Source organism: Elephantulus edwardii, unplaced genomic scaffold (assembly GCF_000299155.1).
Source record: "Elephantulus edwardii isolate Elephantulus edwardi_28Jun2011 unplaced genomic scaffold, EleEdw1.0 scaffold00090, whole genome shotgun sequence".
NCBI lineage: Eukaryota > Metazoa > Chordata > Mammalia > Macroscelidea > Macroscelididae > Elephantulus > Elephantulus edwardii.
In genome coordinates, this window is record NW_006399840.1 from 5014089 (window position 1) to 5030058 (window position 15970).

The 15970-nt window shown below is 38.1% G+C and overlaps 1 protein-coding gene across 1 annotated transcript in view; it reads left to right on the forward strand.

The window, feature by feature from the left end:
• The window catches only part of LOC102872439 (centromere protein F-like), an 84833-nt gene that overhangs the window by 28343 nt on the left and 40520 nt on the right, over positions 1-15970 (forward strand). Inside the window, 3 exon segments of the mRNA XM_006890570.1 lie at positions 6227-6352; positions 8620-8748; positions 10042-10164. Coding sequence (XP_006890632.1) covers positions 6227-6352; positions 8620-8748; positions 10042-10164 — 378 coding nt within the window.

Below are 15970 nucleotides of genomic sequence, written 5' to 3' on the forward strand. Positions count from 1 at the left end.
TGACCACTACGGCAGTGTAGTAGGATTTGAAATCAGGGAGTGAGATACCTCCTACCGTTCTTCTATTCTTAAGGAGTGCTTTGCTTATTCGGGGCAACTTAACACAATTCTAAATATACTTCTAGGAGTGGACTTGTTCAGTCATCCAGCAGTTCTAACATTTTTTTAGGAACTACCAACCTTTTCCACAGTGTCTGCACCATTTTATATTCCTGTTGACAGTGAATGGGAGTTTAAATTTCTGCACATCCTTTCCAACACCTGTTGTCTACTTTTCTGATCATATCCATTTTTGTTATTAAATAATGTCACTTTGTGGTTAAGTGATATCAAATTGTGGTTTCGGTAGTCATGTTAACTAATGACAAATGATAGTAAATAGCTTTTTGTGTTGGTCATTTGTATCTCACAACCTTCCAGATTAAAAAGGTGTTTTAGAGTGATAGTCAAGGTAGATCCTTTAGTCTTATCAGCCTACTAAGTCTAATATTTTTTTAAACTTAATATTTTGTTCTACATTTTTCCCATTATAACTGAGAATTTCTGTTGTGTCAGTAGGAGAATCCAGGCATCATCTATTGCTTAAGATCTCAGCCCAGAGAGGCTGTGGTTTGCAGACTAATTGCTTTCTTGATTGAGTCATTAGTTTTCTTTCCTCCTGACAGAAACATACTTTCAGATCAGTGGACATGTGTGACACTTTGGTTAAGAGCACAGCACACACTGGAGCTCTCATACTCTTATGTACCTCTCTTGTTTCTTCATTTACTCTGGATAGTTTATGCTGACTTTACCTTTAAATATATTCTCTTCCTTCACCATGAATAACATGCCTCCTAACTCATAACTGATTCTGTATTCCCCTTTCTTCCTCCTATCTCTGGTAATCATCCAAAAGTTTCTTTCTTCATATGAAGCTGCTATGGACTTTTTCTAGAAATGGTATATGGCATTTGTCTTTTTATGAGCAATAGCCTCCAACTTTTATCCATTTTGTGAGATGTTTGGCAGATTTAGAACTACTCTTTATTGTTGCATAGTATTTCGTTGTGTGTACCTCATTTGATTCATCTGTTGCGGTACACTTAAATTGTGAGTAATCCAGCAGTGAACATGGATTTTTATGGAATTTATTTGTAGAACTTTAAAAATGATTCTTGTCGATTTTATAACAAATACAGCAGTTCTCAAAGTCTGGAAGTGTCCTCATTTTACCCCTTTGAGAGTAGTATAGGAGAGGAACCTCATTTTGCTTGTACAATTTATAAGAACTGTCTTTAGTGTGTTTTTTTCCTCTGTATACACTTAATAGTATTCTTGTGTTTTTTAATATTTGTAGCAGTTGTGGTCTAGACGTTGTATGGCCTCAGTGGGAAATTTCCCCCAGTTTTGAGCATGGGCATGTGTAAATTACTGAGAATGTGCTGGGAGTATTACTTATTTTAGGCAAATAGAAGAATTGTGAATACAACATTTGCATATAAGGAGGAAGAAGTATATTTAGAATTGTGTTAAGTTTGCTTTCACTGTCAAATAGAGTTAGGAGAAAGAGAAGCAAAGTCCATTTTATTTGCCTGGACTGTCATTTGTATTCTTTTTCCTCCTGATTCCTTCCCAAGTTTCTTCTTTTGTCATTTCCTTGCTATTTAGCAAACTTCTGTTCTTTTTGATTAGGCTTGTTGGTGATTATTTCACTCTTTTTCATTTGAGAGTATGTCCCTTTCTATTTGGGAAGGATGTATTTGCTGGATATAGGGTTCTGATCTGACAGTTCTTTTCTTTTGGAGCTATTTGTGTTGATCCTTGATCCCAAGGTTCCTACTCAGTGTGCCTTCTCTTTGCTTTCAGAGCCTTCTTATGTATGTCTTATAATGTCTAGATTCTTAGATGTTCTTAGCAAGTGGTGTAAGAAAAATGAACCACTATACTTTTTGGGAAGTTTAGTCTCATTTAGACACATCAATTACTCGTTCCCTTCTGTCCAATTCACTGCTGATCCTCCAGCAGGTTTTCACAGCCCATAAAATAGCATGGGGGATTTCCCAAGTTTCTCCCTCAGAGGAGTTGGTGCTTTTGAACTGCCTGCCTTTGGGCTAACTGTACAATCTCTTAGCCAGTACTGCTCCTTCAATGTGCTCTTTCTTTTATGTAGGGAAATACCTGATTAATATTTGACTGAGTAGTGAAGAAACAAGAGCCTCCTTAAAGTCACATGTTCTCTTCATGCAGTCTGAGTTTGCAATAGTAATTTGACCTTGTACATGAGAACTGCTTGGAATTGAGTGCTACCTCTACAATGTCCTTGTGTTGTGTTTGGAGCTGTTTAACTTCTGAACTTCATTTCCCTCATTATGGTGTTAGCTTGAAAGTTGGCTTTTTTTTTTAAAGCTATTTTATTTGCCTCTGGTCTCCAGCTACCTTAACTGCAGACACATGGTCTTGCAAGCCATCGACAGCTGTGAGACTAGGATAAAAGGAAAGATGCTTCCCATATTGGGCAGCAAGACTTAGGAAAGCAAGGCTTGTGGCCCCAAGATCCTGGTGGTGGAGAGACTGTGGCATTGCTGTGGACAAATGGTGGCAAAGTTCTACCTCAGGCTTTTTGCATTTGTGCTGGCCACAGTTAAAGGTTTGAGTGTTTTTGCCAGATGTTTGAAGAAGCTGACTACTAATTGGTCTGAGGCAAAAACCTTGATGGATAATTTGGATTTGACTTCGCCGCTGAAACTGGAGCCTGGATATATTGAGGAATTGTGCCTTGCATCTGTGGGGCCTGGATTTGAATTGTGAGATATTCTTTCTTTACCTCCCCCAGTCTCCAATTTCCTTCCCTAATAAACCCCATTGTTAGTACTGTAACTATGATTCTGTGAGTCAGAAATGAATAGGTGAACCTGTTGCTGTGGGTGTGGCTCTAGAGGCACCATGGAGCTGGGCTGTGAATTTTCTGCTTTCTGGGGTAAAGAGGGGCTGTGATATTCTTACTCCATCTGGACCTTTCAGGGAGACACTCATGGCCCCATGTCCCTATGCCCCATTTTCTCATACTTAAGTACACATCAGTAAAGTGATGATAATAATAATGATGATGATGATGCTGGTTTCATAGGGATGTTGTGAATGCTGTAATAATTTCTGTAAAATCTTTGTCATAGTGCCTGGTACATGATAAACTTACAAGAGTAGCTATTATATGTTCATTTTGCATTTTAGTCGTGTGATGCCTTTTCTAAGCGTGAGCGTTTACATTTATCTTTTTACATTTTATCTTGTTGGCTTGCTGAATCCATGTTCTACTTTTAAGTACTTGGTGATGTTAGTAATGAAAAACTTAAGTACTCACCAACTTAACAGTGAAAAATTTTGGCTCAGACAGGCATGCTTTCTGTTCAAAAATGTCTGTCCAGGGACCTAAGATTCCTTTGCTCTGTCAGTTCTGAGCTCTTTTTCCCCAAGTAAGGTACAGGTCCCCCTAACTAAAAATCAGATCCACCTTTTCCATATTGTCTTTAAGCATTCTGAAATAAATTTATGCTCTCATTATGTAATTCTCTATTCTTCTGTGGTCATTTCCTCTCTAGTAGAATAGAACTTAATAAAAGAAAATTCTCTCGCTATTGAGTTGCAAATGACTCGATGGCACATAAAAACAACCACAACAAAAGAAAATCGATGTATATGAACTTTGTAAATAAACCAGTATAAAACTAAGTAATCAATGAAAATTGATACTGTGGAATGTATGCTTTTTCTGGTGTGCTGGTTTTTCACATGGTCACACATCATGTGAACGACAGGTATGAACTCCTGCAGAAGTGTTCAGGGTTAGTGAATGTGGAACCTACTGTCCATGTTTCCATGAGAAACTTAAGTGCACGGTATAGGGGAGTTCCAATTCTGTCTTTATTTGTAGCACTTGAGCTTTGAGGCAGTCTAGTGGCACTGTGGTTGAGGCATTGTGCTGTTGTTAGCCAAAATGTCAGTAGAACTTGGATTTAGCAGCCACTCTGTAAGAGAAAGATGTGTCTGTTTTTATAAAGATTTACAGCCTTGGAAACCCTTGGAGCAGTTCTATTCTGTCCTGCAAAGGTGGCTGAGAGTCAGAAGTAACTCAGTGGCAGTTTTTAACTGCAACTTATATGGAACATGCATGACACCTAGTGGTCAGTTGCTCATACATGCACTTATTGTGGAAATTTTTGAAAAACTCAAACTGGAGCCAGCTTATAGCTGACCTTCCGCTGTGTTTCTGACCTTTGAGGAGGGCAGTGCCCACCTTTCTCTTGTGGTGCTTCTGGTGGATTTGAAACTCCTTATGCCATTAAAGCTTCCCTGTTGTGGACATTAGCATATCATGAAAAAAAATACATAAATAACTAACTATGGAATACCTTTTCAAGACTTTAAGAAAACAGTTACAAGCCCTCCTAAAACATAAGGTTTCTACGAGGAAAGAATTGTGGATTTCATAGTTGTTTAGTAGAACGTTTTGCAGTTTTAAGGAACACCAGCAGAGGGAGCCAAGAATTCATTCCTCTCGTCCGCCACGCTTGAATTGTCTTCGGAAGTGGAAATTTGGGATAGTGATTTGCACAGTTAATTTTTTTTTTGGGTTTACCTCTCTATCCCCAGTGCCTTGAACAGTGCTTCATATATAGCTGGCACTTTGTTTTTGAATTCCTATTTATTGTCATCGTCGCTGAATTCTGTTCCTTAGGGATGTAAAATTTCAAGGACAATGAGGAACAAAGTTTCTGATTTTCTACAGCAGTGTGTTCATTTGAGCAATTTAACTCCGTATATTACTTTTATCGAATGCCCTGTTACTAAAATCTTATTATTTCTAAATCACTTAGCCATTAATAGCCAGATTTTTTATTTTGTTCAGGTGATAAGTATTGATGATGGGTACTCTGGCAAAGTACTGCAAAAGTGTCTTAACAGTTTTTAGTGTAAAATTCTGGAAATACTAATGGTTCAAAATGAGATTAAAGAGCCTTAGAATTCTGTTACTGTGTACTGTCTAGTGGTATCTGACCCATAGCTGCCCCTCCATTGGGTTTTCAGAGGCAGTTAATCGCCTGGGAGGAGATTGCCCATTTTCTTCCACAGAGCAGCTAGTGAATTCCAACTGTGAGCCTATGAGATTGCAGTGGAGCTTCTTGGCCACTAGGCCACTAGTGCTCCCTTAGAATTCCATTAGTAGAGGACAGTTTGTCAAGTTGGGACATATTTTTTAGAACCAATGCAACCAATGGGAAACATTCTTACTCCTACACAGGACTTTAGAGTTGCTGTATGGACACTTTAAGGATTCGAACACATGGGATAGATTCAGAGGAATAGGGTTAAACATTTGAATATTTGAAGAATTCAGACCATTTTGTTGTAATCAAGTCTTTAGAAGCCTCTAAAATGGGAACTGGTTCATGTTTTAAAAGCTCGTTTGCCTATGAGTTGGAACCAAGTCATAGCTGACCCTCCAGTGGCATTCTAAGACTAAATATTGACCATCTTTTTTGCATTGAGTCAATGGTGAACTCAAACTGTCAGAGAGATGGTTAGCAGTACAACTTCCTGTAGACTGGCCACCAGGGCTTTTTCAGGGATAACTAGCTACGTAGAAAGGTACAGACAAGGTAATGTTCTCTATATTACTTATGGTGGCTTAATTAAGAACCTTTTGGGATTTTTTTCCTGAAGTGTTATGAACTTCTTGAATTTTATGAGTGACTTACTGGTGTTTTGTGGAAGGAATCATTTTAATAAATAAAAATACCCTAACAGAATTAATAATGTTTGAAAAAGACTGCTATTTGAGGGTAGAAGAACCCATTGATTCTTCTCAGGCTTTAAAATTAAAATCAAACAGGTCAACAACACTGCATTTTAACTTCTTATTTTAATGCAATAAAATGCTGTATGCTTCTTTGTCCTGAAATGCTGGTCTCATTTTCTCATAGTGCTAATTATTATACTTTTTTAAAATGAGCTAACATGTCACATCTTTGCTAATGTTTCCCCTAGTATAAATATTATGTGTGCTGTACAATAATTACAGTAATTTTCAGCTAATGCTTTCATTTTGTAAACACTTTTGTGTAAAACTGTTCACACCCCAGTGACAAACCATGTGTTAGGGCTGATCTTCCTAAACCACAAGTATTTGTTTTAATATTTTTCTTGAATAATTTCATTTTGTGTTGAAAAATTTCTTTCGTTTTAGTGTATTGCAGTGGAACAAAAACTGAAAAAACTGACTGAAGATTTGAGTTGTCAACGGCAAAATGCAGAAAGTGCCAAATATTCTTTGGAACAGAAAATCAAAGAAAAAGAAAAGGAGTTTCAGCAGGTAAGATGGATAATTAATGAGATATTTGTTGGGAAGGCTCTTGTCAACATTTCACAGTTTGAAAATTTATAAAGGGGGACTTTTTTTCTTAGTCTAGGATTATTCTGTTAGAAAGGAGATGCTTCATGAGCAAAAGTTCACTTTGTTTTCTTTCTGTTTTTGGAGAAGGGAATAAAAATCAGAAATTGTTTATCCTTGCTTCCTGATTTGTGTGACATTTGATACTGGGCAGGAAAGGACCATATTTCTTTTTTCCAATACGTTGCATGCTGTGAGAGAAATTATATTACCTTCTCCAGCTGTTTTAAAGGCTTTGGGTTGGCAAATAATGAGAAAATTAGTTGACACAGTGGGGAAAGAAGTCAGAAGAGAAGGTAGGGGCAAAAGATGTACTGCCTTCTTTGGGTTTTGCCTCCAGTGTCTTCAAGTGATTTATCCTTAAGTGTCCTATACAGATAAAGAATATAGCCTTTTTTGGGAGAGACTGGTAAGCATTGTGTTGTGTTAACTAACTCAGTCTCATAAGGACAAATACTGCTTAAAACCATTAGGAAAATAGAAAGATAATTAGTAAAACATGTATGGGGACCCCAGGGGATGGGATCAGAGAGGTGAGGATGGGTAAGGGTGGAACCACAGGGTTGCAGAGTTTGGTGGCTGGACGGAGGGGGTGAAAGAAATTGGAAGGATCCAGTGGGACCTGAAAAGTTGGGTGATGATGGGGAAGGTCCAGTGGTGATTAATTTTAGAAAACATAATGCATGTGAATGAACAATAATGTGAAACACAGTGTATATGAACTTTATGAACATACTAACAAGTTGTTTTTTTTTTAAAAAAAAAGTCTTTTTGAATAAGAGTGACTAGAAGTATTTTTCCAAAAACAACTCTGAGATATCATCTCACCCCAGTCAGAATAGTAAAATTTAACAGAACAGAAAGCATCAAATGCTGGCTTGTGGTTGTGGAGAAACTGGAACCCTTATTCACTGTTGTTGGGAGTGTAAAATGGTGCAACCACTGTGGAAGGCGGTATGGCGCTTTCTCAAAAAAGTTAGAAATAGAGATACCATTTGACCCAGCAATTCCACTACTGGGAATATACCCCAAAGAGACCATAACTGTCACCCAAGCAGATATATGTACACCCACGTTTATTGCAGCTTTATTCACAATAGCAAGGAGTTGGAAACAACCCAAGTCCCCATCAACAAACGAATGGATAGAGAAGCTGTGGTATATTCACACAATGGAATACTATGCAGCATTGAAAAACAAGGAACTCATGCGATATTATTCAAAATGGGTGACTCTGGAGGACATTATGCTGAGTGAAGTATCCCAGTCACAAAAGGACAAATACTCCATGGTGCCACCATTGTAAAACAGGACTGACATCGGAGTTGGGGGGAGACTGAGAAAGATGGGTTCGATAATGTATACTGCATTGAAATAGATGAGGGAGAAAACTGTTTAAAAGGGATAAGTGATTAGGTATATTTGTCATGACAGGTGGCTAGAGTGAAGGCTACATGGTGGAGTGGACCTTGAGGGAGGATTTGTAAAACAATAAAAGAATTTTTGTTTTACAAGAGGGTAGTGTACTGGGGGAAGGGTTGGGAGGGGAGAAAAGTGCAACAATGAATGAATGGAAATCCAAAGTCTCTGTAAATTTTTACTGAAATTAATAATAAATATAAAAAAAGAAAAAGTATTTTTCTGAGATCATGTAAGTTAATTAGTGCGTATATAGTTTTGAGATTAAATTAATTGGTGCTATATATTTTCTGTCCTAAATGACATTTGATATTTCAAATCTCAGTTTTAAGTGTTACTTTTTTAATACTAGTTTATTAAAAAAATTTAGATATATCATTTTTATAGAACAGATTCTTTCAATGAGTGTTATTTTTTAGCAGAGTTACGACTATCAAAATTAAGCCTGCCTTCTTTTTGCCCTAGGATATTTCAAAATAGAGATGAATAGTTAAGATTCAGGAATGAGGGAGAGACCAGGTACTTGTAGTCAACTGGTAAACTCCTTCCCTTCGCCTTGGGTTTTATTTTGGGACCAGTGCTAGGACTGATTATGTTGTTAAATGGAGAGTAGACTGGGTTACCTACTCTATCGGTTTCAGTATGGCATTGCCAGGAGCACTGTGTGTCACCCTGAAATGTTCCTTTTTAAACTATCATCAGTTTAATGAGGTGTTTTGTGTGGTTTTTTTCCCACCTTTTCCTTTTTTTTCTTCTCTCTCCCTTCCTAGGAGCTCTCTTGCCAACAGAGGTCTTACCAAACCCTAGACCAAGAGTGCACTCAGATGAAAGCCAAACTCAGTCAGGAGCTACAGCAATCCAAGAATACACACAATAGCCTGCAGGCTGAGCTGGATAAAGTATGGTGCTAATTGATTTTTCACTTACTCCTTTATCATACCTGACAGATAATTCCTTTTAAGAACTATTTTGTTTGCTCTTCTGGGTGGAATGAAAAAAGTTGAAGCTTTCTAGGTCTCAGTTTTCTTGTGTAGAGAAAGAATGGAGTTAGAATTTCAGTCCTGAATGTCTGCATCTCTGATATTTTGATGGTTCTTGGTTGTGTGAGCAGATAGGAGCTCTCCCACGTAGTCTGTGCCTGGTGATAAATAGTGAAGCATTGAAGATTACAGGCAGTTTTCTCAAAGGAACCTCACTCTGTTTTATAGCTTTACATATCCATGTGATGGCTCTGCCTGAATATATATAATGAAATTCCAGGTATTTCTTTTCAAATCTGCTTCTTTCTACTTGCTTCATCCTTGCAAACAGCTATTCTATTTTTCATATCACTTATACTAAAAATAACCGAGCCAGGGGAGCTCTGGTGGCCTAGTGGTAAGAAGCTGCAACTATAATCCCAGAGGTGCACGGTTCGAATCCATCAGATGCTCTGCCGGGGAAGGAGGGGCAATCTCCTCCTGTACCAGTCAGATCTGATTTGACGGTACACGCACACAAAAAATAATAAAAATAAAAAAAAAATATAAAAACAAAAAACATCCAAGCCATCCTCAGCCCTTCTCTTCTTCTTTATAATGCTCATCTCTGCTCTTACTTTTTACAAACACATTTGTATGTGCTTACGTTTGTAAATGCTTATATTCTATATATATTAAAACTTTTATTGTTAATTATATAGAACCAGTGTACAACTTAGTTTTATGTGGCATGTTGCTTTGAACTAATTTCCGTGTCAGGAGATAGAGCCTTGCCAGTCACCCCAGAAAGTCTCCATGTGTCCCCTTCCTCTTCATTTAAGAAATGTGAGTCATATGTCTCTGGATTTTAACTTGAGTATGATTGCATTTTTCTGTCTCAGATTACCTTCATCTCTCATCTGGATTACTGTAATGACCTCTACACTGTCTGCCTTTTCTTCATTACCATCTTGTTTTCAACCCAGCAGCCAGATAAACCTGTTAAATTGTATTGCTTATGTCACTCTACTGGCCAAATCTTTTTTTCCCCCCTTAGTATAAGCTGGGTCCTGCCAAAGGACTGCAAAAATAGTGCTATATTTAGCTGTTATGTGTATTGTGTCTCATCAAAAAAAGGTAACTTAATAAATCTAATTACCTTTTTTGATATTTAACAATCAATTTTAAAAATGAAAACTATGTTTTCTCCCCCTTCTCCCCCCACCTTCGTAGGTCACCTCAGTAAAGCAGCAGCTAGAAAAATCATTAGAAGAGTTGAAACAAAAATTCTGCAGAAATGAACAGGCACTAGAGGTGAGCCAGGCCAAAGAGAATGAGCTGAGGAGAAGCAGTGAGGTAAGTGAGGTGCAGAGGCGAGGACTAATTTCTTATAGGGTGAAGTGTGAGGATTACTTTTCTGTAATGCTGTTCAGGAATTTATTGTGCTTTATATAGTTCCTTTGTCAGAATGTTTTCAAAATGTACATACAAAATGTGACAATGAGTATTAAGTATTTTTTCCACTTTCCATTTAGATTAATTAGTTTGTATGTTTTATATATATATGTATGTATAAGTCTAGGAAATGTGACTTCATTAGGCATGCATATAATCACTTTTTTTTTACATATTTCTTTTATTATTTGTGTGTGTGTGTACCGTCCAGTTGGATCTGACTGGTATAGGAGGAGATTGTCCCTCCTTCTCCAGCAGAGAATCTGGTGGATTCGAACAGCGCACCTCTGGGATTGCAGTGCAGCTTCTTGCCACTAGGCCACCAGAACTTGCCCATATAATCACATTTTAAAAAATATTTACGAATAAATTGGCACACCTGGGAGGCTGGAAAGAAGATTGTTTGTGAAAGGAAACAATATTAGTGTCAGGTAGTATAATTTAAATCCCATTTACAAGAGCTGACTTTTGATGCATCACGTGTCAGAAAACCTTGTGGGATGAAGAGTTTTTTTGATTTAAAATTCTTGTAAAAGCATCATAGAATTATAAATTACTCTTACTGTGGTTTTAGAAGCCAGTATTAACATAGTATTCAGTACATGCAAGCACCAGTTGACAGTATCTTTGGAGATTTATTAAAAGTGGATTATACAAAATGGAGGCCTAGTTAGAGAATTTTATTCATGTATACTTTAAATTTGGCATCTCTCTGAGTTTACTTAGCGTACTGGAGTTTATTATGAAGGACTTAATTAAGAACTACTTAGGGACAGTTAATAGACTGAAGCAATTTGGATCGAGCCATAAATCAACATTATAATTTTAGGAAGAAGCACAACAGAAGAAAGTGGAAATTTCTTCTGTTTTACATGTCATCATTATTTTACTCATTCTTTAAATATCTTGTGATTGCTCTTTAAGCTGTAAAGTTGGGGGTTTTTTTAAAGTAAGTAATAAAGATAGATTTATTAGGAAGTTACTTCCCAAAGGGATGGAATTCCCTTTTTGAAAGGAAAAATGGAGGAGAGGCCTGTAAAGATTTCTTGTTGTTTGTTTTTTTAATTATTTCAAAAGAACAATTTCTTTACCTAGGTGAGAGAAATTTATATGTATTTGCCCCCAAGGCTCCGCGAGTGTATTGCGATTGTAAAATCTGAGCATCTGTCAGTATCAAAGAGCCTGTTGCTATACCGGAGCCTCGGAGGGCTAATGCTGCTGGAGATGGGTGCCTCAGTGCCAGCAGCCCGAGTGGAAAGGAACTTCCCATCCAATGAGGGTTTTATCAGCGACCGTTTTCAAATGGAAGTGTTTGTTTCAGCAAAACAAATGTTTGCCTTTTTGCCAGTGGGGACCAACCAACAGATGCTTCTGCTAACATTTCCACAGGCAGACTGGCAGCAGACTCGGCCCTCTGTGAGCTTCCCTGCCCGCCAGTAGCTCTCCCACTACTCCACTGGCTGCCTGGTGAAAACATTTTGTAAAAGCAATCATCTACTTAGCAGAGTCCAAACACTTTTAATGCTGTGTTTGGCCAAGTTGTGGTCAGCTGGACAGTGTCCTGCAGGTGTTTTTGAAGACTTGCTCATCCCCACAAGGTCTGACTTGTTAGCGTGAAAAGCTGCTGCAATGGACTTTACTAAATGAAACACATGCCATGCTTGAATGTTACTGAGTTTTTATGTCAAATGAGGTTAGTTCTGTGAAAGTGCCTTGGGCAATGCCTGGTGACTAATGTAGTTTTTGTCTTAATTTGGTGGAGGTCAGGGGAAGGAGTGTATGTGTTGTGTGCGCTATTTTTAAGATGATATCAAGGTCTTAGCTGGCTCTTGCGCCTTGAATTGGAATTGGGATAAAAAATTATTCTTCAGCTAAACATTGTCATAATTTAGTGATAAAATAGTGGCAGCTTCAGTGAGGGAGGTCCGAAATGCCATTGTTTCTCCACCATTAACCTGCTGGATGACACTGGAAAGTGACTCATCATTTGCCATTTCTTCCTGACCTTCCTCGTCTCTATGAAAACCAGACAGGTTACTGTTGAGTTGATTCCGAGTCCTGGTGAGCCCCACATGTGTCAGTGTTAATTGCACTCCATAGGGTTTTTAGTGGCTGAGTTTTTTGAAAGTAGCTTGCCAAGCCTTTCTTCAAAAGTGCCTCTAGGTGGACTTGAACTTTCAACCTTTTGGTTAGTGATTGAGCACTAAACTCCCACACCCAGGAGGCCTAATCTCTGTACATTGGGCCTGATAGTATAGAAATGGTTATATTAAGTATTGTATGTAAAGTGTTTTTTTTTTGTCCAGACTTCATCTCAGAAGTACATTACAGCACTTAGCCTGTTTATTGCTTTGATCTTCACAAATGTCACAACCTTTCGATGTTAACACTATTGTCACCCTTTATGAGTGACAAAATGATGAGGAGGCAATAGTGTACTTACAATGTTGAGACTTTCTCTTGTTTTATGCTGCTGGGTAACTTTCTGTATCAAATGATAAGGAAGTACAAACGAGTTTAGCATGCTTATAGGTTTTGGATGCCGAAATAATGTGACAGTTGTACTGAAATTTTCCTTGTTAGTGTTTAGTAAACTAATATGCTGCTTAAGCTGAGAAATTATCATTGCTGGAAATGTGATTTAGTGGCTCAATCAAGGGTAAAGTTAACAGTATCAAACTGAATAGAGGGTTTAGACAGGCTGTTCGTCTAGCAGCCAATGCCAGCCCAGTAAGTAGCATTGGGTTTGGGCAATTAAATACTACCATTTGACAGTCAAGATCGGGAAACACTAGCTTGGGGACCTTTCCAGGCATAGGGATAGGTACTGCATTAGGTCCTCTAAGGAGTTCGGTCTGGCAGCCAAAAATGATTGGGGAAAGGGGAAAAAGACATCCTTTGCATCATCGGTCTCTCACGATACAAACTTTATGCCATCAGGGGATGTATTAAGCGTAATTCATGGATGGGATCAGAAATGCCATGGAGAAACTGAAATTTGTTTTGTCTGGCCCTAGGAAATGATGCTTCCCTTGCTGCTCCTAAATTGAAGTTGATCTGGGTGGAATTGCTTGCTAAGCTCGGATGTTGGCATGTGGTTATAGGGAATTTTGCTGCATTTTTCCAGAATAATGTCCAATTTTGCAAATCATGTGAGAATGTAAGAGATGCTGAGAAGAATATATCCTTGTGTGCTTAACTCATTGTTGATAATGAGCAACCCATTCAAATCTTACATGATTGCAGCCTTACAGAAAACTAATTGCTGGTGGATGGCAGCCTACAGATCCATTTTCAGATGCTCGTTTTCTAAATTCTGGCCTTTTAAAATTCTTGGGCTGGCCCTAGCCATAGCATTATAAGCCTGCTGGATCCCAGGGTTGGCTGAACATTTCTTCATTAGAAACAAATATTTACAGAACTAATGCTGGTAAAGAGAGAGACATGTTAATCTTTTCACTGAGCTTTTTATTTAAATGTCTTCAGTTATGGACAGAAACTGGTAGAGATTGATAGATAAACAGAAATCTGGTCTCCTTCCTTCCTGGTTCTTTTCTTTCCTTTTCTCCTTCTCATCTTTCTGTTGGGATGTACTCAGCTTTGGGATGCAGTGTCTTTTCAGATTTTTTGTCTTATCTCCAGTTATAGATGCTATTTGATTAATTTTTTGGTATATCCATCAGGTTGATTCTGACTTACAGCAACCCTATAGGCCAGAGCAGTCCTGCCCCGTTGGGTTTCCAAGGCTGTAAATATTGACAGGCGCTGGCTGTCACATCTTTCTTGTGAGGAATGGCTGATGGTTTTGAACTACTGACTTAGTTAATAACTAGGTGCCATACCTTATTAACATTTAAATCAATTCAGGTAGGGTGGTTAAATTCTACTCCTTCTTTTATGCTGATCTTCATATGATCATTGAGGTTTGACTGATGTTAACTTCTGGGAGATAGTTCCAATCAGTGCTCCATTACCCTTGTTAAGATGCTTTAAGGTGTTTCTCCTTTCACACCTATGATCTCATTTGAGGGGTGATTGTTCTAAGCCTGAAGAACAAACAAGCGATTATAGTTTGTGTGGCTTAATGATGCTCATTTTGATCAATAACATTGCTGCAACTGGTATGAGCTTTAGCCTGTCAGTGTTGGGATCAGTCAGAGCGACAGTCTTCTGAACGACATCTTAATCCGATAGTTTTCCAGTTAGCCAGTGAAGGGAGGGGGACTTAGAGAACTAAAACTGTAAGTTATTTTACTTAGAGATGAAATGAACATAAATATGCAAAAAGAACAGCTGCTAGCAAGTTTTCAAGTACTTGCTGCTTGCCAGATTTTCCCTCTTCTTGAATTTGGCTTTGATGCACGAGTACCCATCTGTTGGTAGTAACCACACTAATAATTGAAGGCAGCCTTCCAGCACAGCCCTGCCAGGCCATCACTTTTCTAATGGTGCAGGAGGAGTTCAGAGGATGAGTCTCAATGGTTTCTCTAAGATCCACAGTTTTTCGTTCACTTCGCAGAAAAGGGCTTGTGCTATTTTTGAAATGAAATTTAAAAACCTCATGATGTATTTCGCCAAGACAGGCATTTCTTGGTTCTGTCATTTCGTAATGTTGTATGCTAACTTCCAGTGGTCCAGAGGCTGGTGTGCAGTACCAGTTCATATACTCACTTGAAAGTTGAAAACAGATGGAGGAATGTAAATAGAGGATTTATAATATTGAGTATGTACATTTTTGTTATGGTTAATAAGCCCTAGAGTTTTTGAGTTTCTTAAAAATTAGTTTTATTGTGGTTTTAATGAAGGTTTAGAGAAAAGTTGGTTCTTTGCCGCACATTTTTCTCCCTTCACCTTCCTCTTCTGCTAGACCACTTTACAATGTTCCTCTTGTTACAGATTGTTGTCATACATATAATTCCTGATCATACATTTCTTGTGGACAATTCTTCCCCTTATCTGTTCTAGTGTAGTGTTCACAGAACACATGTAGATAACAGAAGGGGCAACTGAGGTTGAGCTTTCAAGTATGGAAATAAAAAGGAAGAGGAACAGTTGTAAGCAGAGACTAATGATTGGGACATGGAATGTGAGAACCATGAATGTAGGAAAATTAGATATTGTTAAGGAAGAAATGGAACGCATAAATATTGACATGCTAGGCATTGGTGAGATGAGATGGACTGGCATGGGGCATTTTGAGTCAGATGATTATATGATAAATTACTCTGGAGATGGAAAGGTGAGGAAAAATGGAGTTGCTTTCATAGTTAAAAAGTCATTGCTAGATCCATCTTGAAGTACAGTATTGTCAATGACAGGATAATATCCATATGCATACAAGGAAGTCCAGTGAATACCAGTATCATCCAAATATATACACCAACAACCATAGCCAAGGAAGAGGATATAGAAGATTTTTACCAACTTTTACAATCGGAGATCGATCAAACATGCAATCCAGATGCATTGATAATAATGGGTGACTGGAATGCAAAAGTTGGGAACAGAGAAGAAGAGTCAGTAGTTGGAAAACATGGACTCGGTGACAGAAATGGAGCTGGAGAGAGAATGATCGAATTTTGCTCAATGACTTATTCATAGCAAATACATTTTTTAAGAGACTTAAAGGCAGGTTATGTACTTGAATTTCACCTGATGGTATGCATAGGAATCAGATTGATTACATCTGTGGAAGGAACCGCTGGAG